Source organism: Nilaparvata lugens, chromosome 9 (assembly GCF_014356525.2).
Source record: "Nilaparvata lugens isolate BPH chromosome 9, ASM1435652v1, whole genome shotgun sequence".
Lineage (NCBI taxonomy): Eukaryota > Metazoa > Arthropoda > Insecta > Hemiptera > Delphacidae > Nilaparvata > Nilaparvata lugens.
Genome location: NC_052512.1, coordinates 33,795,043 through 33,821,446, shown reverse-complemented (window position 1 = coordinate 33,821,446; position 26,404 = coordinate 33,795,043). Strand labels below are relative to the sequence as shown.

Here is a 26,404-nt window from a genome sequence, read left to right as displayed (position 1 = left end):
CATCTCCCATTCAACGGAATGACTTGAAATTTGGAACTTCAGGTCCTTACACTATAAGGATCCGACACGAACAATTTCGATCAAATGCAATTCAAGATGGAGGCTAAAATGGCGAAAATGTTGTCAAAAACAGGGTTTTCCGCGATTTTCTCAAAAACGGCTCTAACGATTTTGCTTAAAGTTATTCCTGAAATAGTCATCGATAAGCTCTATCAACTGCCACAAGTCCCATATCTGTAAAAATTTCAGGAGCTCCGCCCAATCTATGCAAAGTTTGATTTTAGATTCTCAATTATCAGGCTTCAGATACAATTTAAACAACATATTTTGAGTGGAATAGATTGAGCATGAGAATCTCTACAATTAATGTTCAGTAATATTTTCACCTAAAATTAAAAATAAGCTCGAAATTCGAGAAAATGTGAAATCCAATTGCAAACTGTTGGCAACTGTTGATTCTATTAAATGACTCACTATGAAGAGATAGCACACCTCGTGTGTCTCCAGCGTTATTGCCCTGTCACCAGCTGGCTCAAATCTTTGAATAGTAGACTTGAGATGCGCGGGAACACTAGCGTCAGGTGATAAATTTTAATAACGGCAAGGAAAGTTGTGTGAGTGCGCCACACCAGATTTTTGGAGTTACATCCTTCTAGCAAAATACAGCCTCTCAGCTGACATTCGTTCAACATTCTCCGCAGACAGTTGTGACCCGGCTTTCAAATTTGTATCAAATATTTTTATTCTCTATACATACATTACAAAGAAAATACACCCGAATTTCAACTAAACTAGCATTTACACCAAAGTTAAGCTGGGGTTTCTTTTCAATCAATCAATAGTTAATTTTACACTCATACAATACATACATGAATGTCTTTAATTACGTAAATACAATTGACAATTAACAAAATAAGTTAAAAGTAAAATGCGGAAGGTATTATTATTAAATACGGAAATTCCCTGAAAAGGTTAAAAACCTGAGCGCAGGGGCCGACTGTTACTAAAAACAAAATTATATCTAGGATAAATTAATAAAATTGGTGGATTCCCATTACCATCTAACTTTGTGCGTAAATGCCATGGTCGACCACGACACCAATTTCTCGACATAACCTGAAAGATTATGTTCAATTATGTTTTAATGGCGCAGGTTGAGCTTATACTTTTTCAAATGGCAATATGTTGATATTATTAGAAATGTTTTATTCTTCAATAATAAAGACAAATAATGAAAAGTTATTTGATCAGCTGTTTTAGCACACTTGAAATTTGGACAATATGAATGTCAACAATGCTTGTCGTCGTCGACTGCAGAGATTTACGCATAAACGAAAATGCACCTTTATTAAGAAAATGTTAATAACTTAATCCTTATAGATTCCATTAAATTGAACTCAACTTATCACACACATGATGAGCCTCTGTGTTTGTCAATAGAATTAAAAATCTATAGAATAATTTATAGAATCTATAAGGATTAAGTTATTAAAATTTTTTTAATATATTTGGTGTAAACGCAGCTTTAGAAGTAGGTGTCACAGACCCTACCAATTTTTGTGAAAAACGTAATAATTAATAGAATGCGAATTTCGAGTATTCTTCTCAAAAGCAACGTTCTGCCTCCGGAAAGATGCACACAAGGAGCTTTTTGGAGTTACATCATTTTAGCATAATGTTAAAAAAACGTGAAAAACGTCTTGTATTTCTTGACGAACTCCTCATCTTGGGAGGGTCCTTTCCTTGAAAAATCACAATTGCATCATCACCAAAACCATTAATTTTTTATAATTATGAATTATGATTTAGCTCTAACATATTCATGCAAACACTTTTTTTGCTCAGGGCTACAAATATGTATATACAAATTGAAATTACAGTAGGCTTACCCTTCCAAAATTTATTCATATTTTCACACATTTTTCGAACCTTCAAGTGTGAATCCTGTCTTCCAAGATGGAGGATTGGCTACGTGAAAACAGACAACAACTGTCCAATCTGTATGTAGGCCTACTCTTTGGTTATACTCCCTCCCAAGATGGCGGATTGGCGTCAAGGTCTGTTGTCTTTTTTCTTTAGGGCTACTTTTGAATATAAATAAAAATATAAATCTAAGTACCCTTTTTAAATTATTTAGCCACGACATGTTTCGGCTACATAATGCCATTATCAAGTGGTGACTAAATTATTTAAAAAGATTTCAATTTTAATTTAAGGTCTGTTTTGTGATTGATTCATGGCATGTTTTATATGCATTTGAAGTTTTGTATTTCTTGCAGGGTACTTGATGAGGATCAGATAGATTTTCCTAGTTTGACAGCAGATGAATGCAAAGGAGCCAGGGCACTGAAGAGTGGTCTGCATAGCATCGACTTGATACTCTATGATGAAAATGGAAACTTCGACGACCAACTCAACAGTGAATTTAGAATGCTCTGGGAAAATAATGGACTACGTACCAATATTGCCGTATGTATACTTCACTTATAAAAGAATCTATATAAAAGCGAAACTCACTGACTGACTCACTCACTCACTCACTCACTCACTCACTCGCAGAACTAAAAATCTACCGGACAAAAAACGTACAAATTTGGTTGGTATGTTCAGTTGGCCCTTGAGAGGCGCACTAAGAACGGATTTGAAAAAAAATTTCCAAAGATACGCTCAAAATCTGCGTTTTTCCAGCGTTTTCTCAGCTTTATCGAGAACTAATTAACAGAAAATGGTCAAATTTAGTACAGAAGCTAAGCTAGGGTGTAATAATGTTGTGTTAGAAGGAATTTGAAATAATGCCAAAGATACGCCCAAAATCTGCGTTTTTCCAGCGTTTTTTTGCGCTTTCTCAGCTTTATCGGAAACAAATGAACAGAAAATGTTCAAATTTTACTACAGAAGCTCAGCTGGGGAGTAATAATGTTGTGTTAGAAGGAATTTGCAATAACGTCAAAGATAAGCCCAAAATTAGCGTTTTTCCAGCGTTTTCTCAGCTTTATCGAGAACAAATGAACAGAAAATGTTCAAATTTAGTACAGAAGCTCAGCTAGGGTTTAATAATGTTGTGTTAGAAGGAATTTGCAATAACGTCAAAGATACGCCCAAAATTAGCGTTTTTCCAGCGTTTTTTTTCTCAGATTTATCGAGAACAAATGAACAGGAATTGTTCAAATTTAGTACAGAAGCTAAGCTAGGGTGTAATAATGTTGTGTTAGGAGGAATTCGAAATGACGTCGAAGATACGCCCGAAATCTGCGTTTTTTTGCGCTTTCTCAGCTCTATCGAGAACAAAAATAATGAACAGAAAATGTTCAAATTTAATATAGAAGCTCAGCTGGGGTGTAATAATTTTGTGTTAGAAGAAATTTGAAATAACGCCAAAGACTCGCGTTTTTCAGTTCTTTCATCAAGTAATAGACAGAAAATGTTTATATTATGCAGGCGAGCGAAGCGTGCCCGCTGATCCCATTTTTGGATGATCTATTCGGGGATCCAGGGGGATGAGTCCCCTGACCAGACGGATATGGCGAGCAAAGCTAGCCTGACAGCTAGTATAATATAAGAACATTGAAAGAATAAGTCGTTGACGTTGTCAATACCTCTATATTTGTTCAAAAATTAATTCAAATTACAGAACCAGGTTTCATGGGAATCATGGTTCAGCTGAAGATGTGGCAGGTGTTGCCATGAAACCTGGTTCTGTAATTTGAATCAATTTTTGAACAAATATAGTGATAAATTATGTGGGAAATATCGGGGCACCGAGCTTCGCTCGTTATTTTTATTTATTGATGAAGAGAACACAATTCTCTAAAATGATCGTTTTTATATTTCACAGCTATACGTCATCTTATGAATTTCGGGGATGCGATATCTTTATTTTTCACATACCTACTTTTTTACTATCCACAGCTGTTTCAGCCAAGGATGAATTATCCTTTTAATGTCGTTCAGCGAGTTTTCTCAAGGATGAGACCTAGTGCAATCAAATCTTTATATCATAAACCTACTATGTTCCAAATCTCGTGAAAATCGTTAAAGCCGTTTTCGAGATCCGTTTAACATATATAACCAGGTATAAAAATAACCAGATTTATAAATACAGAAATTGCTCGCTTAATATAATAGGATACCACAACATCTCATACAATACAATCAAATTATTAATATAGAAACATGTTCATAGTCTAACGAGCGATAACGAGCTCTTGCTTTTGACTGAAGGCCATAATCTTTGTCTGTCTGTGTGTCTGTTTGTATGTTCGTCCGTATGATCTACAATAACTTAAAAACAATTGATCAATCAGCTTTCAATCAAATTTTCCTACACATATTATTATTCTCCAAACATTTTACAGGTCAAGTTCGTTGGAAAAAGGAATTGATTAACTCCTTCGTCCTTTTTCAAGAGTCGGTTAAATCCCAATCCTGATTAATTCCAGTAGAAGCAATCTGATAAGCTATCTTTTTGAAATGTTCTCTGATTTGGATTGAAATTTAACATAGCTTTAGTGAGAGAAATTTTTGCATTCCTCTGGGAATTGATCTCAATCCACTGTGATTAGATAGAACCTTTCTGTATGAGCTATAAATATATTATAATTTCTTCTTTCGTAATACATTCTATATGCTTCTGTACTTCGGAGCGGAGCTCGGTGCCCCGATATTGAAGATTATCATAAAAACTGCGACTACGCCCCGTTTCGGAAAGCCAATTTTCTGACTCCAGCTGTTAGAATAGTAATGCCCCGTTTCACCAACCTTGGTCAAGTCTAGGACTTAGCTGAATACCGAGCTCGGAAACCGGCCCTTAATGTCTCAATGTTGATGTTATTGAATGTTTATGTTTGTATGTTGAATGTTTGTTTAGATTCACGATGTCTACTTGGTGCTTCGTCCATCAGAGGACGTCCAGACCAGTGGGATGACAATCGCAGTAATCGTCATTGCCTGTATTGGCCTCACCTGTATGCTTCTCTTTTTCATTCTCATGGTAAGTTTATTACAACTCTCTTCTTCTACAGTCCGGGTCCTGTAGCTTTGCCTATCGGCGGAGGGCCACTAGACTATACAAAGCTACCCTTTCAAAAATATTTGAAAATTTTTTGAAAATGTAGAAAATGGCAGCTATATGGATAATCGCTGAGTTTTGGACACTTAAAATACATTATTTGTAGTCTTCTATCATCCAGGAACAATACCCTAGAATGTTCGACACTACTTCTGAAACACTCTGTATATTTGATTATCATAACCAACCCATCCTGTATGGATATTATCATATTCCCGTGTTATCGGATGGGCACGTTAATTGTCGGTCCCGGCTGAAGTATGACAGTCGTAAGGCCCATTGACTGCTCAAATTATATATTCAGGCGGTGGGACCTTCCCGCAAGGGACTCCCCACCAACAAAAGCCATACGAATTTACTTTTTATTATCATATTATAATATTATATTATTATTTATTCAAGAGTAATTGAAAGCACTTCTTTTGTTTCTGCAGATGATATTGAGGAAAAGGCAAAATAAATTCAGCTACGGCCAGAGGTGTACCCCTGTATCCCTGGATGATTATAGCTTGGACAATATATCTGTTTATAACAGTATAAGGAGGAAAAACGCCCGAAGAGCTTCAAAACGATCGTACGGTAATCCTGCTTTTGATGATCCGGTAAGCCTTGTGACTTTATTCCACTCTCATCATACTTTGGAAAACTCTTATCATCATTACTAGTTTAATACTAATAATAATAATTATTATACTAGTGTAATAATTTATTCATTTATTTTATTTTCGTTTAATAATTTATTTATTTATTTATTTATTTCATTGACAATCACAAATCATAATTCCAATATAATATTATTGGGAGAAGACAACAGGCATAGCCCAAAACTGTCTTCTCCCAAATTTTTACAAATAAAAGTTTCAAAAAAGAATGAGGTTATGATTTCACTTCAAAAAGTCCAATTTCTACTTCAAAACTAATGACTAAACTAAAAATTTTAAATATTGATACTTAAAAACTAATTAAAAACGAAAATATTTCACTCAAATCTATACAAATTGGAAATTTTTGAGTAATTTTGCAAAATTTTAAGCCAGAAAGGTAACACAACTCCACTATTAGCACAGCTGTTCAACTCCCCTGGGATCCCCAGTGAAATAGCGACCCCCTGGGTTGAATAACTCGCTCATGAACTGTTATATTGATCTCTCAAACTAGTAATTATTCAGGATTGGTGAGAATTATTATGGAAACAGCTAAATATTTCTTTTAAAAGTATGATTTACCAGTAAATTTGATTTGGATCCTATTCCAATTGGAAAAAACTACTTTCTGTAGCTTCAAAACTCTTGTCCGCCATCTTGGATCCGTCATATAGATCCAACTCCATTCCAAATCTAGCTACATTTTGAATCCAACTTCATTTTCTCAAATGGGAACGTGGTCATGTGATACATGATTTCGATACAGAATTTCAAAAAAAATTGATGTCTTAGGAATGGTATATTCAGCCTATTCTTATTTCTTTTCCATAAGAATGTATGGTATGTCTTGGAATTTTGTCTACCTTTGTTTTTACATGTATTAGAACAGTGTATATATAAAGATTTATGATTGTTAAGATCCTCAACTCATGAAACAGCGGTCTACAATGTTTAGTTCTAGTTCAAGGAAATTAATGCAAGTATGAAAAGGGCTTTTTTCCATATTGTGAATGTTTTTTATGTTTAATATACCTCTGACATGAGTTACATGACAGAGAAAAAATAAAATAAAAAAATAAAATTTCGAAAACCTCGGGGTTTAATATTTTATTTTTATTCTAGTTTAATATATATATAAAAAACGAATTTCAATTGAATTAAATTTATGATTTTGAAATTTGTGGACAGAGCGCGCCCTCGCACCAGATCAACTTTGCAGCGCTGGCACATTTGAGCGGCAACCGGAAGGCGATGGACGACGAATTCGACGCGATTCCGATGATCGCTGCGAAAATGGATGAACTGCCACCGGGCGCCGAGACGCGCAACCGCTATGCCAACGTCATTCCGCTGCCCGAGACCCGGGTGCATCTCAAGGTCAGGGAGGGTGACGACCCTGTCAACTCTTACATCAACGCAAACTATGTCAAGGTCAGTTCACTATCACCTCATGCCACATGTTTAGTAACGCTAGTTTCACGCATTTGTATCAACTATGTTCCGGGCAGAATTATCATAGGAATGCGTTAAAAACGTTAAGTAATGTTCACACCAAAATCTGTAGCTCTACTGAGTCTGTGGATGGATGGATTTAAAAAGATCTGTTGACGGCTTAAGTCTGTGCAAAGGCTAATAATGAACTTCCTATTGGTGATATTTTTCAATTTTTTTCAATTTGTATATCATCAAGCTATCAAAATAGAGGAGTTTTCTCAGGAAAACATTTTATTTCCGATCATTACTTTTTGAGATATGAGCGCCTAAAGCTTAAATTTTTGGAACAGATAATTTCAAATTTGGTAAGAGATAAATCCATGCGATTTAGAGGATTGAATCTTCATGGTCTTGTTGATCTATTAAAACAAAAATTCTCTTAAAATATCATTTTTTATGAAGTTATTAAATTTACTAAAAATAACTCAAAAAGTTATTTTTGGCCATTTTCAGTAAATTGGGTAACTTCATCAAAAATTTATATTTTCAGAAAATTTTTGTTTTACTAGATCAACAATACCATGAAGAATCAAGCCTCTGAATCCCATAGACTCATCTCTTTCCGAATTTAATATGTTCTGTTCCGAAAATTTAAACTTAAGGCACTCATATCTCAAAACGTGATGATTGAGAAAAAATGTTTTCCTGAGAAAACTTTCTTATTTTGATAGCTTGATGATATAAAAATCGAAAAACTTCGAAAAATATCACCAGTAGAAAGTTTATTTCTAGCCTTTGCACAGCCTTTAACAATGCGGGTTCCAGCCAGGCATCCGAGCGGACGTTTCTGTTGACGTTCAGATGTTGCTCTGTAGTTCTGCACAGTAAAATAGCTTGGTCTGAACAAAGCTTTAGGCTACCATACAATTTACGTTCACTACTTTTTGTCATGATAACCAAGAAAGAATAATAATTGGTAAACAGAAACCATCAACTAAGTTACTGCTTATAATCATAACTCAACCCTTTGCACACTCGTTTCCAGAATTGCTGAATTCCGGGATATGGTACTCTTCCCAACAGATCGGAACATGAAATGATGGTTTCCTAACCATTATCTCCCATATTTAGCATTGCTAGCAGTGGTGATAATTTACTCGCACACTCGCACAGTAGTAATAATAATTCTCAAAATCCATCAACACCTGTATTCAGTTAGTATCCAAATATCAGAATTTTATGTTATTTCTACAAAGCTCAATTTCACTCCATCGCACTATTCGATTTTATCTAATCCATTGGCAAGTCATTTATAATGTAGAATGTGAAGTCATCTATAATCATCCAATGGATTGGATGAATGTATTATGATCATGTATTATCATCATCTATTACTAGGAAATATAAAACATATTGTATTCCATTGAGTTCACTGTTCAATTCAATAGAAATAGAAATTTAATTTAATTCAACGAGCATTACAATTATTGCATTTGATCCTGGAGTTGTTCAGTTTTCAAATTGATTTTTGATACTTGAATTATTTTTATTATTCATCATAGCTAATAATTTATTTATTCAAAATGGAGACAACATTGTCATTGTTGATAATCCTATTATATAAAGCGAGCAATTTCTGTATGTCTGTTTATATTTTTATATCTAGTTATTTTTATATCTGGTTATTCATGTTCAACGGATCGCGAAAACGGCTCTAACGATTTTCACGAAATTTGGAAAATAATAGTCTTATGATAAAAAATTCGATTTCACTATGTCTCATCCTTGGGAAAACTCGCTGAAGGACATTAAAAGGATAATTCATCCTTGGAAGAACAGATGTCTGTATAATTTCGTCGTCTGTCGATAACAGAACTGCCTGTGTGGGAGATCAGTTGTGAAATCATTCAATCAGCTTACCGTATCTCACGAGAAATATTATCGTGAAAGTTTATCAAAATAATCGATTTGTTGACATGATATGGTTTATCACTCTAAATTAGAGTATAGTCTATTATAATATTCAAAGTTAATAACTATTTTACAGTTTTAAGTGATTAGTGAGTGTTATTTTGTTATTCAATTTGGTTTGTAAACAATCTAAATTAGAACTTTTCTGTTTTCAAATATTTTGACTCAAAATTGGACCTGAATTCAAGTGTATGAAACATAACCTACTTTTTGGACCATTTATAGTGTATAAATCAAAATTCGGGGAAGAAACAGTTTTGGGCTGTGCCTGTTTGTCTTTACCCAATCATTTTAAAGAATTGGGTTCTGTGTATCAATAAATAAATAACGAGCAAAGCTCGGTGCCCCGATGTTTGTCATTAATCAACATTAATCATTGTCATCATTTCATAATCAATGTGTGTGTTTTTTCAGGGCCCCAAAGGAGTCGATAAATTCTACATAGCTTGTCAAGCACCCATGCAATCCACAGTTAACGATTTCTGGAGAATGATTTGGGAACAGCAGAGCAAACTCATACTAATGTTAACAGATCTGCACGAAAATGGTGTTGTAAGTAGTGTTTTCACTCATTTCTTTTTAATAATTTGTTTCTCACTCAAGAAATACTCTTAGTTCGTGACGTTTCACCATTTTAGGCAATATTACCATAGAGAAACAATAGCGTAAGTAGATATCCCATGGTATAGGGTGTTTATGTCGCAACTTTTACTGTTATCTCAAGCCGATTGCTGTCGATTATTGTCTTTTTCACTGTTTTGACCGGGTAAGAGTTTATGAACGGCACAATGTGAGAGACTACCAGCGTCATAAAGCTTCACAGGAAAGAACTACTTGGGCTATCAGCTTGAGATAACAGTAAAAGTTGTGACATAAACGTCCATGGGATATCTACTTATGCTAATGTTCCTCTATGGTCTTACTACTATGCACTATTCTACATCTCAGGGTTAGAGGGGCGTGACTCTCAAACGGCTGATTTCACAGGAGAGCCCAGAAAGTATTACACTCCCAGCCTGGGCTAAAAGAGCGCAAGTCGAATCAGCATTACACTTACTTGTCAATTATTGGACTCACGTTGTTTCAGTTTTAATGCTTACTGGACTTACGCTCTTTTAGCTCTGGCTATCTTAAAAACAATCAACTGCAGAGGACTCACGTTATCTGTATATACAGGGTGAGCATGATGTCTTGCCCTGATTTTAAAAATGTATTACAGAATAACCGTTTGACATATCAATTTATATCTGGCGCTGTTACATAGGTTAGTGTTAGTAGTTTTTTTAATATCACTTACGTTAGTAAACTTCAGCGTGTGCCCCCTTGGTAGCCCGGAGAATGTCGAAGCGGTATTCCAGTTCTCGCCAGGTGTTTTGTAACATGCCACTTCTAGGAAGATCTTCAACGCTGCCTGTTTCTTTGAACCTGTCATACCATCGCTTTATTGATTTAACATCAGGAGGGCTGCGTCCATAAGAAGCCCGAAAATTACGCTGAACACTGATGGGTGATTTCGTTTCGTGAAACCAAAGCACACATTGTGCTTTTTTCTGCTTCGACGCCATTTTGACCGCAACTAACGTGAACTAACAGACAGCGTCATTGTTGAGGACCTCTAGCGCCATCTTTTAGTCAAAAAACTACTAACACTAACTTATGTAACGCAGATTTAAATTATTATGTCAAACGGTTATTCTGTAATAAATTTTTAAAATCAGGGCAAGACTTTATGCTTATTCTGTATATAAAAGCGAAATGGCACTCACTCACTGACTGACTGACTCACTCACTCGCAGAACTAAAAATCTACCGGACCAAAAACGTTCAAATTTGGTAGATATGTTCAGTTGGCCCAGTAGAGGCGCACTTGGAGCTGATTTGGAAAAATTTCCAAAGATACGCCCAAAATCTGTTTTTTCCAGAGTTTTCTCAGCTTTATCGAGAACAAATGAACAGGAATTGTTCAAATTTACTACATAAGCTAAGCTAGGGTGTAATAATGTTGTGTTGGAAGAAATTTGCAATAACGTCAAAGATACACCCAAAATTAGCGTTTTTCCAGCGTTTTTTTTGCTTTTTCTCAGATTTATCGAGAACTAATGAATAGAAAATGTTCAAATTTAGTGCAGAAGCTAAGCTAGGGTGTAATAATGTTGTGTTGGAATTTGAATAGCGCCAAAGATACGCCCAAAATTAGCGGTTTTTTGCGTTTTCTCAGTTCTTTCATCAATTAATAGACAGAAAATGTTCAATTTTGGTACAGAGGTTAAGCTAGGGTCTAAAAATTTTGTGATGAGGTGACTTTGATATTTCATCAAAGATATGCCCAAAATCAGCGTTTTTCTCAGCTTTTCTGCGTCTTCTCAGTACTTTGACTTTCTGATGGAATGAAGCATGCTCAAATGAAAAATGCAGGCGAGCGAAGCGAGCCCACTGATCTCATTTTTGGACGATCCAGTCGGGGTCCAGGGGGCGGAGCCCCCTGGCTAGACGGATATGGCGAGCGAAGCGAGCTTGACGGCTAGTCATGAATAATAGAGTTGGAAAAACTGAACGAGACCCACTAAAACATCATTTTGTCGAGAAATGTACTTACGCTCCTCAAGTTCTTAGGTATAGTGTTAATTATTTTAGATTGAGCCAGTGATAGATCCAGGAGGGGTTGGGGGCTAGTGCCTACCTTACCAAAGCCCTAACAAAACTTGAAATTGAAAAAATACCGTATATATTTTTGAAATAATCAAGAATTTTATGTATATAATCATGCATTTCATACAGAGTGAGTCATATGTATGGGAACCCCTCAATAAGTGGGAGACTGTTGTAGATAATATACTGCATTTTCAGGATAAGTTTTTGGTTGAATACTCTACCTTTTAACGTACAACTGAATTTCAACCCCTCATAAGGGGGTGACTTAGGGGTTGTAACTCGAATATTTTGAATGTAAACACCCATTGTGTGGTACATCATTTTAAAGATCTTTTCAAAACAGAAAATATGACATCAATAAAAATCTTCTATGATACTTTTACCCGAATTCGGAAGATTTTTATTGATGTCATATTTTCTGTTTTGAAAAAATCTTTAAAATGATGTACCACACAATGGGTGTTTACATTCAAAATATTCGAGTTATAGCTCCTAAGTCACCCCCTTATGAAGGGTTGAAGTTCAGTTGTACGTCAAAAGGTAGAGTATTCGACCAATAACTTATCCTGATAGTTACAGTATCATATATCAATATCATTACAGTATCATAATAAATGGCGGCTGTTTAGACTTTATCAATTAGTTCTTTAAAAACTGAAACTTCAATCAGCCGCCATTTTGAATAAAAGTATCATAGAACATTTTTATTGATGTTATCTTTCTTGTTTTGAAAATGCCTTTAAAATGATGTACAACACAATGGGTGTCTACATTTAAAATATTCGAGCTACAACCTCTAAGTCACCCACTTATGAGGGGTTGAAATTCAGTTGTAGGTCAAAAGGTAGAGTATTCGACCAATAACTTATCCTGAAAGTTGCAGTATTATATCCACAAGAGTCTCCAATTTTGGGAAGGGTTCCCATACATATGACCCACTCTGTATATTTCCAAATAGTTGAGTTGTATAATCTTCAATTGAGTTTGACTTGGTATAACTCGAATATTGCAAATTGAATCATATCATAAAAGAGCGATGAAAATGATGAAATATTCACAATGGAATCAATAATTCAAATTGTGGAAATCCTAGGATATAGTTGATTAAAAACGGAATTTCATCCAAAAATCGGGTTTTCCAAAAAAATTTATTCAACAATTTTACAATTTAACAACAGTGTTACAAGAAAATAAATATTATTCTGTTAAATAATTGGCAAACATTCCTTACTATATTTAACATGATTTTAGAATTAATACAGCTCTTTGTAATATAATCAAGACCAGTGCTGCAATACATTTGACTTATTTTTGAAAAAATGTAACTCATCACTCAATAGAGATAAATAGCTTCCAATTCTTCAATTGTATTACCTAAAAAACATGCAAGAGTGACTTTCTCTCTCCGATGGCTCGATTTGGCGAAAATCTTAAAGAACTGGAAAAGGAGTCGAAAATCCGTGGTTTTTGGGGGCACTCTGTGAAACGCTCCAGGGCTAGAAGGTGAAATTTTTGTATTTTAGCTATCCAATACTCCAGAATCATTGAACGAAAAATTAAGGGTGTTCGGAATTAACTCCCCAAACGGCTCTTTTCCACTACCTTTTGACTAGACTGAAAGTTTATGTAGATTAACGTTCAGATGGAGAAAATAATTGGAAATATAGCGCAATAAATTTCTCACTTCTGTTGACCTTTCTGTTTTTCTGCATGTTACAATAACAGCATAGAGATGTTTTTTGATTCCCCCGTTGTATATTACAGAGCAAGGTATTGCGTAGGTTGTACAAAGAATTATTGTTCAAATAAATAATTGAATAGACTTAAAACGTTGTCAAAAATCCACTTTAATTAAATAAAAATTAATATTTTACAGGAGCATGCTTTCGTGTGTGCTCCTGTAAAATATTAATTTTTATTTAATTAAAGTGGATTTTTGACAACGTTTTAAGTCTATTCAACTATTGAAAAGTTCCACAACATCAACATTCACGCTACAAACTTAATTTCAAATAAATAAATATAATGTATTGCCTTCAACATCATAGTTAACAACAGAGTCAGATAATATACAATTATGGCAATCACAGTTTCTTTTCTTTTCAAAATCCAAATTTATCAATTTTTCATGATAAAATACAATAAATGATAATTTCCGATACAAAGAAAAACAAAATTAGAATTTATTCCTTTATTTGCACAAAAATGAAACTATAGTTAATCTAAATAAAATTAATATAGGCTCTCCCTGCAAAACCGAAGTTTTGGTGCTGGTAGCAAACTCAACAGTTCAGTAAATTATAATATAATATCATTTAATATATTATTATTATAGCATAATAGTAATAATATATAAAAACTAGGTCTATGCCCTAGACATAAATACAGTAGTAAGCAGACTGCGGTCCAAAAACAATACCTACTCTGAAAACTCAATGTACTATAGTGAGGTTCACGTTATAATGGCAGTGTTTGATTAGCAATGGTAATGCTATCCTCGTCCAACTAAGCGGAGAGCACTATCTCTTTCTCGCTTTGCTCTGTTGCCAAATCGTCTTTGAACAATATTTAATTAATAATTAATTAACAAAATATTTCATATTAATCATATTAATCATATTAATCATATTTCATATTAATCATATTAATCATAATTATTCAAAATATAATTTCTTGCTACATAAAATATAATTGATTATTTCAAACAAGAATGAACAGTCAATATTATACATCAGTAAACCTGTATCAGCTACCGTATATAGAATGCATTGACAAGACAGAGGATCGGCAACGTTGTTCTTCTATCTTTCTCCACTGAAATTATAACGTGGACCTCACTATAGAATATCACCATAAAAAATAAAAACAGAATAATGTTTTCAAATCACTTAAAAATGGCCGAAACATGTTGTAATAAAATAATTCAAAAAAGAGTACTGAGATTTTCATTTCTATTTATATTACATGTAACCCTGAACAGGAAAGAGATAATACCATCATGAACAATCAATTGATGCTTATTCATTATTCTTATATTCTCCAAGAACTTCATCATCATTCATGAACACGTATCTTTACTATGATCAAAATTAGAACAACAGAGTTGATCTGAAACCGTTTTATTTCCGAATACGATGAATACAGTATGGTAATACATGTATGGTACAGTAGTCAAAAATTTTATTCACTTATCAAAATTGAAATCCAATCACCAGTTCAAATAGCCTATTATATGATACAAATTTGAATAGAGAATAGAGATTAGTAGAGGGAGAGAATGTCAAGGAATAAGGTACAAAACTGGCTGGACAATCACGGAACAAAAATGTATTGAATCGAAATATTTTCGAAATGAATTTCAAATGATAGATCAGAGGTTCATGGATTTGACAATTTCAAGTAAAACCAGTAACTTTCTGTGTAGTTGAGAAGTTGATATTGTGGTACCTATCTATTCAATGAAAAAGACTAAGAAATTGTCAAAAACCACAGATTTATTGATACTTAGAAGGACCGGTTTCGGTTATTACACCATTGTCAATCTCTGATAAACCTAGTCAAATTACCTAGATAAACCTGTTTATCAGAGATTGACAATGGTGTAATAACCGAAACCAGTCTTTCTAAGTATCAATAAATCTGTGTTTTTTGACAATTTCTTAGTCTTTTCCATTCAATCAAACCAGTAACTTTTTCAATAAACGACATTCACTAGTTTCCTTTGATTCTGTGATTCTTGTATTTAGCTCCTAGGTTCCAAATAGCTCATGAATTTCATTTTTGTTTTTCAGGAAAAATGTTTCGACTATCTGCCGCCATCTGAAGTACTCGACTGTCATAGGCTTTTCGGCGATTATCAGGTGACATTAAAAAAGCGAGAGGTTCGAGAGAAATATGTAATATCACATCTTCAGCTCAAGGTGAATATGCATTTTCAGATCTTCTAAAAATGTATAAAATCATGGCTACTTATTTGTATTTTTAACCTTCCGGCAGTAGTGCTGTTGTAAAAAGTACAACAGCGTCAGTTTTTTTGCTTCACAAAACTATTGAATGGAGTGGTGTCAGTGAATGAGTCACCTATGCATTCCAAAACTTTCCCCCATCACTCTACTGAGTTGCAGTAGCGACTGCCATTTAGTCGCGACAGTGCATAAGTCGCACTGTGCATAAGATAGGGAGATATTGTATACGGGGACTGTAAACGAATCAATAACACTGAATTGATGGCTTTGCTTGATGAACCTTATTGGGCTATGAAATTGTAATCATCCAAATGTTCATAGGCGTAAAATAATCCAAGAAGATGGGCAAAGTAATTATACAATAATTAATTAATGGGTTTTGACAGTAAACAGAGTACATAACACTGTGAAAATTAGATGTTGTAAAAAGTACAACACGTGACTGCTCGTGTGATTGAGTAGGGCGCGACTACCGGAAGGATAAAATAGAATTAGAAAAGTACCCACCCTTTCACGAATATTCAGGTTTTCTCTGGATATCTAAAACATTTTTTCCGATCATTACTTTTTGGGATATGAGTGCCTAAAGTTTTATTTTTTTGGACAGAACATTTCAAATTCGGTAAGAGATAAATCCATGAGATTTAGAGGATATATTGTTTATCGTATTGTTGATTGAATAAAACAAAAATGTTTGAAAACATCAATTTTTGAGAAAGTTATTCAATCTACCAAAAATAACTTTTATTCCAGTTAGTTTTGGATCATTTTTGGTAAATTGAATAACGTTCTCAAAAGTTGATATTCTTAAAAGATTTTTTCCTCCACCTACTGTCTAAAGTACTTACTTTACTCCCAGAAACATAATACTAAAGTGTCACTTTTTGGCTCTCGATAGTAAAAAACAGAAGAACTCCCTAGGGAGGAAAAGTGACTCCATTTAAATAACATGGGAAGCATCTCTATTTTAAAACTTACATTGTAATAAGTTAGAAGGTCTAAGCTCAGATGAGAAAGCGCAATAGAGGTGTCTGTCATTGAGTCAACTGAATTCAATACCACAACCAGAAATTTGATCAAATCATGAAATATATGTTTATATAATATTATATTCTCAATATTAGTAGACGATAAAAATTTATACAATTTTTAAAATATTTTATTCTATTCAAAATACCAGCCAACAAATATTTTTGATCTGCAATTCAAATCTGAACCGCGTGATCTGGAGTCAGCCATTTTTGGTAGACGCCCAGCTGATATAATTGTTACAACTTTTGCCGATAGATAGCGCAATCGGCAGTGCCAATCAGACGACCGGTTTTTAGGTTTTAGATTGTAGGTTATGTTGTTAGGAAACATTGTCACTAATACGTAAGTTATTAAAATGATATTATTTGCAGTTTCTATAAAAAAATGTAGATGGAGGAAAAATGTTGTGTACATCACGAGCGAAAAATACGTTTTCTCCCTCTTTGAAATCGTTGACTGCATTTTTCTCAAAAAATTGTTTTTGCACTCGGGCACTTCTTCCATCAAACTCCTCAATTCCAAATTATGATAGTGTTAAAAGACTCAAACTAAAGCTCACAGATCACACTAATACAGATCATTTATTATTAACACATAAGATAAATCCCGGCCAAGACCGGGTAAAATGCTAGTGTGTTATAAATAAACTATTTTAAATTGGCTTTCAAATTAATCAATATTTGTGTGAGTACAGTACACTCATTCGTTATATTTTTATTCTCCTATGAAAGTAATGTGTTCATTAATTTATGCTAATTTTTGTTTTCATTTTGTGTGTGTTTTTCAATAAATTTGAATCTTTCGAATTATGAATTTTGGGTGCTTTGCAGAACCTTGACTCGAACCTGTGGCGCGAGGTGACCCACCTGTGGTACACGAGCTGGCCCCACCAGGGCACGCCCTCAGAGGGGGCGTCCATCATTGCCTATTTGATAGAGGCACGCGCATTCACGCGGAACTCGGCCGGCCCCCATGTGGTGCATTGTAGTCCAGGTGTTGGACGTACAGGCACTGTTCTAGCTATAGGTCAGTTCATACGATTTTAATCTTATTTTATTTTATTCTATTTGAATTCATTTCATTCTTATTCACTTTTATGTCTTGTTTTTATTTAATTTCATTCTATTTGAATTTATTTCATTTTTATGCCTTATTCTATCCTACTTTATTTTATTCTATTTCAGTTCATTTTATTCTCCTCCATTCTGTTTCATTTTCGCAAAAAACACAGACCAGTTGAAAAAAACTAGGGATAACAGCCTCGTACTATTTCTCTCTCAAGTTGCCTCCCATTATCTATACATATAAAAGCGAAATGGCACTCACTCACTCACTGACTGACTGACTGACTCACTCACTCACTCGCAGAACTAAAAATCTACCGGACCAAAAACGTTCAAATTTGGTAGGTATATGTTCAGTTGGCCCTTTAGAGGCGCACTGAGAACGGATTTGGAAAAATTTCCAAAGATATGCCCAAAATCTGCATTTTCCAGCGTTTTTTTAGCGCTTTCTCAGCTTTATCGAGAACAAATGAACTAAAAATGTTCAAATTTAGAACAGAAGCTCAGCTAGGGTGTAATAATGTTGTGTTAGAAGGAATTTGCAATAACGTCAAAGATACGCCCAAAATTAGCGTTTTTCCAGCGTTTTTTGCTTTTCCTCGGATTTATCGAGAACAAATGAACAGAAATTGTTCAAATTTATTACAGAAGCTAAGCTATGGTGTAATAATGTTTTGTAGAAGGAATTTGAAATAACGCCAAAGATACGCCCAAAATTAGCGTTCTCTCAGTTCTTTCATCAAGTAATAGACAGAAAATGTCCAAATTTTAGACAGAGGTTTAGGTAGGGTCTAAAAATGTTGTGATACCTCATCTCATTTCTTTCATCTGAAATTAATATTTCATTAAAGATACGCCCAAAATCTGCGTTTTTCTCAGATTTTCTGCGTTTTCTCAGTACTTTGACTTCTGATGGAATGAAGCATGTTCGAATGAAAAATGCAGGCGAGGTGATCTCAATTCTGGACGATCCAGTCGAGGGTCCAGGGGGCGAGCGAAGCGAGCCTGACGACTAGTTCATTATAATATTCCTCATACTGAGTTGACTGTATTTACGGAGAAACACAATGTAGCATTCTATAGTGATATTGACAAATAGTGATATTATAAATCCAGTAATAATAATGATATTCAAATTTCAAATTCGAATTGCTTATTGTTCACTTCAGTGTAAAATCGTGTGACCTGGCTGGCTCAGGTCTGGTGTCAGAGTTTTCATGTCGCAACTGATCAATGACAGGGCCTCTGACATGACCTAACGACTGCTTTTCAGGCAACTAGGAAATATTCAGCAAATAACAAAGCCTTTTTTACTAATTTACTCAATTTTGCTACTAAATTACTCATGTTCTAAATAGTGTGTTTGTGTTTTTGTTCTTAAAATTTTATAGATTTTTCAAAGTTTGGAATTTTCCAATCAATTGTGATTGATTTTATATTTAAGTTAGTACTTTTTTAAATTAAAAATGATTTTTGTGTGTTTTGAATTGTAAATTGAGTGTGTAATTGAAGAATGTTAAGTAACACATAACCAGCTACATTTGGACTGTTGTTTAAATTAGAATTGGAACCGTTTTGGGCTTATAAGCCTGTGGTACTTTTCTGTAAGTTGCGTAATTCTGAATGGATTAAGGCTGTGCAAAGGCTAAAAATAAACTTTCTTCTCGTGATTTTTTTCCAAGTTTTTTTTATTTGTATATCATCAAGCTATCAAAATGAAAAGGTTTCCTCAGGAAAACATTTTTTCCGATCATTACTTTTTGAGATATGAGCGATTGAAGTTTGAATTTTTGGGACAGAACATTTCAAATTCGGTACGATATAAATCTATGAGATTTAGAGGATGATTCTTCAAGGTATTGAAGAACAATCAACAATACTATGAAGAATCTATCCTCTAAATCTCATGGATTTATCTCTTACCGAATTTGAAATTTTCTGTCCCCAAAATTTCAAGTTTAGGAGCTCATATCTCAAAAAGCAATGATCAGAGATGAAATTTCCCCGAGAAAACTTTTTCATTTTGATAGCTTGATGATTTACAAATCAAAAAACTTTGAAAAATATCACGAGTAAAAAGTTTATTTTTAGCCTTAGCACAGCCTTAAATAAATAAATCACCAATAAATCTTCAATATATATTCTCTATTGAAGGATTTTCCTCTCTATTCTGCTCGATTTTTCAATTTTGTTTTGATTTTATTCACAGATTTGTGTATAAGAGAGTTTGAAACGAGCAGACTGGTGGATGTTCCTAAAACCGTATATGGTTTACGCAGAAATAGAGCAGGGTGTGTACAGACGAAGGACCAGTATGCCTTTATTTATATGGTGAGTAACATATTTGTCTCAACATGCCAGTATATTGAACCGATGGGGAGTTCCATGGCTTTAGATAAAGGCTGGAACGCACAACTTAGCAGCGTCGCAGTCAAGCTCAGTTTCAGGCCGAGCGAATTGAATTCACTTGGGTAGACTCCCGATTAACTACTAGCTTTATGCCCTTTATCAAATACCAATACTGAGGAATTCAATTCAATGATATATAATATTAACTGATATATGATATATAAAAAAATATATAATATTAACTGATAGACTAATTTCAACTTTAGCTCTAGGAGTTTCAAGTATAATGCCTAGCTTGGCAATATATTTCACTGTACTTACTTTCTGTGTCTGTATTTCCTACGAGCAATTTTAATGATCAAATGTATTTCATTAATAGATAAAAGTATTGAATAGTACATTCTAAATGTAAAATAAAAATATGAAAGTCGAATATTGTCTTCTTTTTAAGAAACTTCTGAATTTAATGCTTTCGCTTTTTGTGCATCTATAACCAACTATACACCGTAATTATAATCGATAGTTCAATAATATCTATAAAAGGGAATATAATCTACTACCATTTAATTTTTGTTCGTTATAATATCCATCAATTTATATTAAAACACATCATAAAGTACCCTACCCTTTATTATTATTTTTTTCTTTAAAAACAAGACTTGTTTCAACTCATATTTTTTTATTTAGAAAAAATGGCTTCAGATGAGTTGGAACTAGTCGTGTTTTGGAAAGAAAAAAATACAAAGGGTACGGTACTTGAAGATTTATATCAGGTTTAATAATTTCAAAGTAGCCTTATAAAGAGAAGTGAGAATTCATTCAACTCTGTTCATTAACTCGATTATATCTAGGCATAATAGTATACAGCAAAATTCACAGAATTGATATCCAATAGCAATAGTTTAATCTATCCTTACATATCATTGTGGGTTTATAATCACATTATTGACATAAATCAAATACTATCCCTACTAACAAATACAATGATTTCACAATATACAATAATACAAATTATTCTACAAAATACAAATTTCCTAATGGTGTAATGAATCTATGCATATCAAATAAAGCATGGTCGGCCTGAACCACACGTTGCCATATTGAACATGTTCCGGCCTTCTATCTATAGTAGGCTGTGGAAGATCTATATAGTCTGTATTGAATGAAGGAATCCTCAGAAGAAAAGGTGAACTAATAGCATTGCCAAATTGTGTGAAATTGCCACATTCCTAAAGTTATAATTTATTCTATTCATTTATTACATTCCACAATCACAATATCAATCTCATGATTGGGAGAGAATCAACAGGATAAACCCAAAACTGTTTCTCCCTAATTTTGATAAAAATAGTTGAAATTAGGTTATGTAAACACGTTTTTTTAACTTGAATTTTAAAAAAACACTTTTAAAGTGAAAATTCACTTACTTTTGTAGTGACGATCGTTTCGACCTGTTGTTGGTCATCATCAGACTGTGGGAATTTACTCCTTGTAAATTGTTGATGATGACCAACAACAGGTCGAAACGATCGTCACTACAAAAGTAAGTGTATTTTCACTTCAAACGTGTTTTTTTTAAATTCAACAACAGTATTGTACGTAAATTATCATCCCCCATATTCCAGTAGTACTAAAAAAGTTCAGGGTTGAAGGTTTAAAAGGAAATTTATTTACTTTTTATTTTGTTGGAATTGAAAAACCTCGGATGTATGTTTTTCTTTTGAATATAACTTCTCTCAGAATATTATGGGATGTCGTAATAAGTGAGAATTCATTTCAAATCAACGGAAAGAATAATAATTAGATAAGAATTTATTTAGAATTTTATTTATTCAAGTAAGTTACAATACATTCTGGTTCATACACGAATCTACAACAAATCACAGTACAACAGCTAATTATGCAACAAATTTCACATATTATGAAAACGTATTAATTACAATGAAGATTGAATGCAACATTAGAATATTGATAATATAGTATTGTGATGTAACTACATAAATCAGCGGTGTTTCAACAATGAATAAATGATAATTTCAATGAATAAATATACACCCCACTATAAATTATATGTGTTGGGGTATAAGTAATTAGTTGCTTATTGCGTGTTATAATTACTATTCACAAACTTCATTCACTGATATGGGATTAAAGTTTTTTATAATAAAATTAGTAACAATTTATAATACAAACAAAATTATGAAATTGGTTCAACATGTATAAAATTCGTAGCTCCCCAGATAATTATGACGTATCTTAAAATTGATTGCACTAAAGAAAAATAAACAGTTTTTAATGTCTCATAGTTGAGGATTTTACGGAGTTCATAGAATTTGTAGAGAAACTTCCTGATCCGGGTAATTGATAGATTAATGTACGATAGATAGATTAAGGTAAAATAGATATTGGAATAGTGACAGATTGGAGTCCGCTGGGGCAGAGGAGGAGAGGAAGACCAAGAAGGTCTTGGAGTGATGGATTGGATGAGGCTACGGTAATGAGGAATTTAGGAGATGGTGAGTGGGAAGACAGACAAGGATGGAGGACTCGGCTAAAAGAAGGAAGACAGTAAAGTACTGTAAAATCCTAATTTATATATATGTGCTTGTCGCATTTGAATTTGTTGTCCACTATTGTTCCTAAATATTTTATTTCATTGACTTGTTGAATTGAATCCCTACAAACAGTTGAATTGAATCCTTTCAGGCTTTGTAGAATGCATCCTTTCTATTGATGTCTAGATCATTTTTGAATGACCCATATCAATTCTCAATTCTTCATTCATTCATTCATACAATAAGTATACCATTGGAATAATAGGGAGAGCATAAATAGATAAGGTAAATCAATCAATGATTATGTTCGTCAATTTAATTAGTGAAAATGTTATGACTCCTCATTATATCATCCATGAGTTTGAAAGTCGTTTCCTGGTGGTTTGGATCCCACCTTAATCTTTCGTCATTTTCCGTCGCATCACCCACGCACAGGCCTGGAGCTCCTGTGGGCCTCACAAGAAAATGTCGATATATTTCAAGCAGATAACATGATATTTTCAAAACACTAGAAACTCTTTGTTCCAAATGATAAGTGGGTGGTGGAAGCGAGAAAACTGTTAATAATAGTTTTTTTTATTTATCCCATTTACAAATCATTTATTACAATTTAATATGATTGGAAGGAGACACCAAGCATAGCCCAAAACTGTATTTTTTCGTTTTAATAAATAACAATTCTTTGAAATAAAAAGAAATATTCAAATTAAAATAATTGTTTAACCTTCCGGCAGTCGCTCTGTTGTGAAAAGTACAACAGTGTCAGTTTTGTTGTTGCACAAATGGATGGGGTGGTGTCAGTGAATGAGTCACCTATGCATTCCAAAACTTTCTTCCCATCACTCCACTGATTTGCAGTATCAACCGAGCAATGGTTCAGTCTTTAGGTGTCATTTAGTCGCGACAGTGCATAAGATAGGGGAAGACTGTATATGGGGACTGTTAACGAACCTATAACACAGAATTGATGGCTTTGCTTGATGTACCTTTTTGGACTATGAAATGGTAATCATCCAAATGTTCATAGGCGTAAAATAATCCAAGAAGATGGAAAAAGTAATATGCAATTATTTAATATGTTTTGACAGTAAACAGAGTATATAACACTTGGAAAATTGGATGTGTTGAAAAGTACAACACACGACTGCTCGTGTGATTGCGTAGGGCGCGACTACTGGAAGGTTAAACTCTCAAAAGTTGTCAGAAGAACAAATGTGAATAAAAACACAAATATGTTGTCAAATTGTACACAGTTTTATTCGGTACACGACCATGGTTTCGTGACCACATCGGTCACATTTTCAAGTTGACTAAAGCTAAGAGGTTGCCTCTGAATCGAGCTACTAGACCTTCGAACACCAGATACCATAAAACTGGCGCTATCAATTCAAAGATGTTACCAATAATTATTTGAACAACAAAGTGAATATTTTGTGTTATTAGTACGCGTATTATGGACGCTAGTATTCAATAATATTTGGTGAATTTTGGTCAACTTGGAAATGTGACCGGTGTGGTCATGAACCCATGGTCATGTAGCGAATAAAACTGTGTAGAATTTGACAAAATATGTGTGTTTTTATTCAATTATGGAACGGTTCCACAATATTGACAATGACTCAGACGAATATTCAAAGAACACACAAGAGCAATCACCCATCCTTCCTCCCATTCCACCTTTGCAGAACACATCTCCACTGACCACACACACCCTGACGTAGACAACAACCTCGAAATACTCCACTATTCCCACAAAAACAGAAAATCAAGTGTACTGGAACAGTTTGAAATATACAAGCACACCAAACAACAGCCAAACAATATTCTAAATGACCAAATCAACTTTTCCTCCCACACCCTGTTTGACCAACTCATTTAAATCCTCCTCCATTAACCGCCAAAACTCTCCTACACCCCCACTCTGTCCAAATTTCACCCTCATAACCTTAAGGCTGAGCAAAGGCTGAAAATAAACTTTCTACTCATGATATTTTTTCAAGTTTTTCGATTTGTATATCATCAAGCTATCAAAATGAAGAAGTTTTCTCAGGAAAACATATTTTTCCGATCATTACTTTTTGAGATATGAGCGCTTGAAGATTGAATTTTTGGGACAGAACATTTCAAATTCGGTAAGGTATAATTCCATGAGATTTAGAGGATGGGCGCCATCTTTGCAATGAGACTCTTTCCTAGAAGTTTTTCCATCCAGTTTTATTTTCAACTACTTGTTTATTCTAACTACAACACATAATAGAATTATCACTTCATCTTCTTCTTTTTTAATTTATATTGGGACGTTAAATCATATGAGCCATATACAGATCAACCATTCATATGATTGCAACATTACAAAATCCATGAGATTCAGAGGATGGATTCTTCATGGTATTGTTGATCTAGTAAAACAGAAATTTTCTGTAAATATCAGTTTTTAAAAAAGTTATTCAATTTACCAAAAATAACTCAACTAAAAGTTATTTTTAGTAAATTGAATAACTATCTTAAAAATTGATATTTTCTGAAAATTTTTGTTTAACTAGATCAACAATACCATGAAGAATCTATCCTCCAAATCTTATGGATTCATCTCTTACAGAATTTGAAATGTGAACTTTAGGCGCTCATATCTCAAAAAGTAATGATGAGAAAAAAATGTTTTCCTGAGAAAACTTTTTCATTTTGATAGCTTGATGATATACAAATCGAAAAATATTGCGATTAGAAAGTTTATTATTAGCCTTTGCACAGCCTTAAATACTTCAGTTACTGTTTGGCTTGAAAATGTGCAATACCAGCACGAAACGGACGTCGCCACATCAAAGAATGTGAGGGTTTTTTCACTTTAAAGTTTTATCAAATACGATAGTAATAACAATAGTGAAAACAAGATAGATAACCAAGAACGAATTATCGTGAGAAAACTTTCGGATTTTCTCTTCTCATTTGTATAATGATTTTCCTTTTTAGTAGATATTTTATTTTCCAAAATGACTCATAATTTCGAGTAACACCGTATCAATTGATCATCCTTTATTGATACTATCATTTATTATTCATCTATATCCTACTATTTTTATACTACTCAAATTTTAATTCACCATATTTTCTATTTTTTCCAGGTGCTCAATGTTTACGGTACCAAACTAACTGGAGGAGCCTTGGACTCCATGTGAATATTGTTAGATGTATCCTCCATATATTGTATTATTTACATTTTGTTATATGTTTATACTGTATCATAATATTGAATAATATGGTTATTTAAAATGAAATTCCAAACGATTTCCATTTTTAACTTACCTCACCTCTACGACAAACTATAGTGAGGTTCAGTTTTAGGAACTCTCAGTTTTTTTCTAATTCACATTATTAAAAACACACACACAAAGAAAGGACAAAATATGAATAACTAGCCATCAGGCTCGCTTCGCTCGCCGTATCCGTCTAGCCAGGGGGCTCCAACCCCTGGACCCCGGACTGGATCAGCGGGCTCGCTTCGCTCGCCTGCATTTTCATTTGAGCATGCTTCATTCTATCAGAAAGTCAAAGTACTGAGAAAATGCAGAAGAGCTGAAAAAACGCTGATTTTGGGCGTATCTTTGATGAAATATTAAAGTCACCTCATCACAAAAATTTTAGACCCTAGCTAAACCTCTGTATCGAATTT

The 26,404-nt window shown here is 33.8% G+C and overlaps 1 protein-coding gene across 1 annotated transcript in view; it reads left to right on the top strand.

Annotated features, from left to right (window-relative positions):
- LOC111052328 (cell wall protein DAN4) overlaps positions 1-26,009 on the top strand; it is a 40,030-nt gene extending 14,021 nt beyond the window's left edge. Inside the window, exons 5-13 of the mRNA XM_039435783.1 lie at positions 2,280-2,469; positions 4,868-4,990; positions 5,503-5,670; positions 6,901-7,143; positions 9,532-9,669; positions 15,561-15,689; positions 17,597-17,792; positions 20,040-20,161; positions 25,857-26,009. Coding sequence (XP_039291717.1) covers positions 2,280-2,469; positions 4,868-4,990; positions 5,503-5,670; positions 6,901-7,143; positions 9,532-9,669; positions 15,561-15,689; positions 17,597-17,792; positions 20,040-20,161; positions 25,857-25,910 — 1,363 coding nt within the window. The 3' untranslated portion in view covers positions 25,911-26,009. The remainder of the gene's footprint in view (positions 1-2,279; positions 2,470-4,867; positions 4,991-5,502; positions 5,671-6,900; positions 7,144-9,531; positions 9,670-15,560; positions 15,690-17,596; positions 17,793-20,039; positions 20,162-25,856) is intronic.
- The last annotated feature ends 395 nt before the right edge of the window (positions 26,010-26,404 follow it).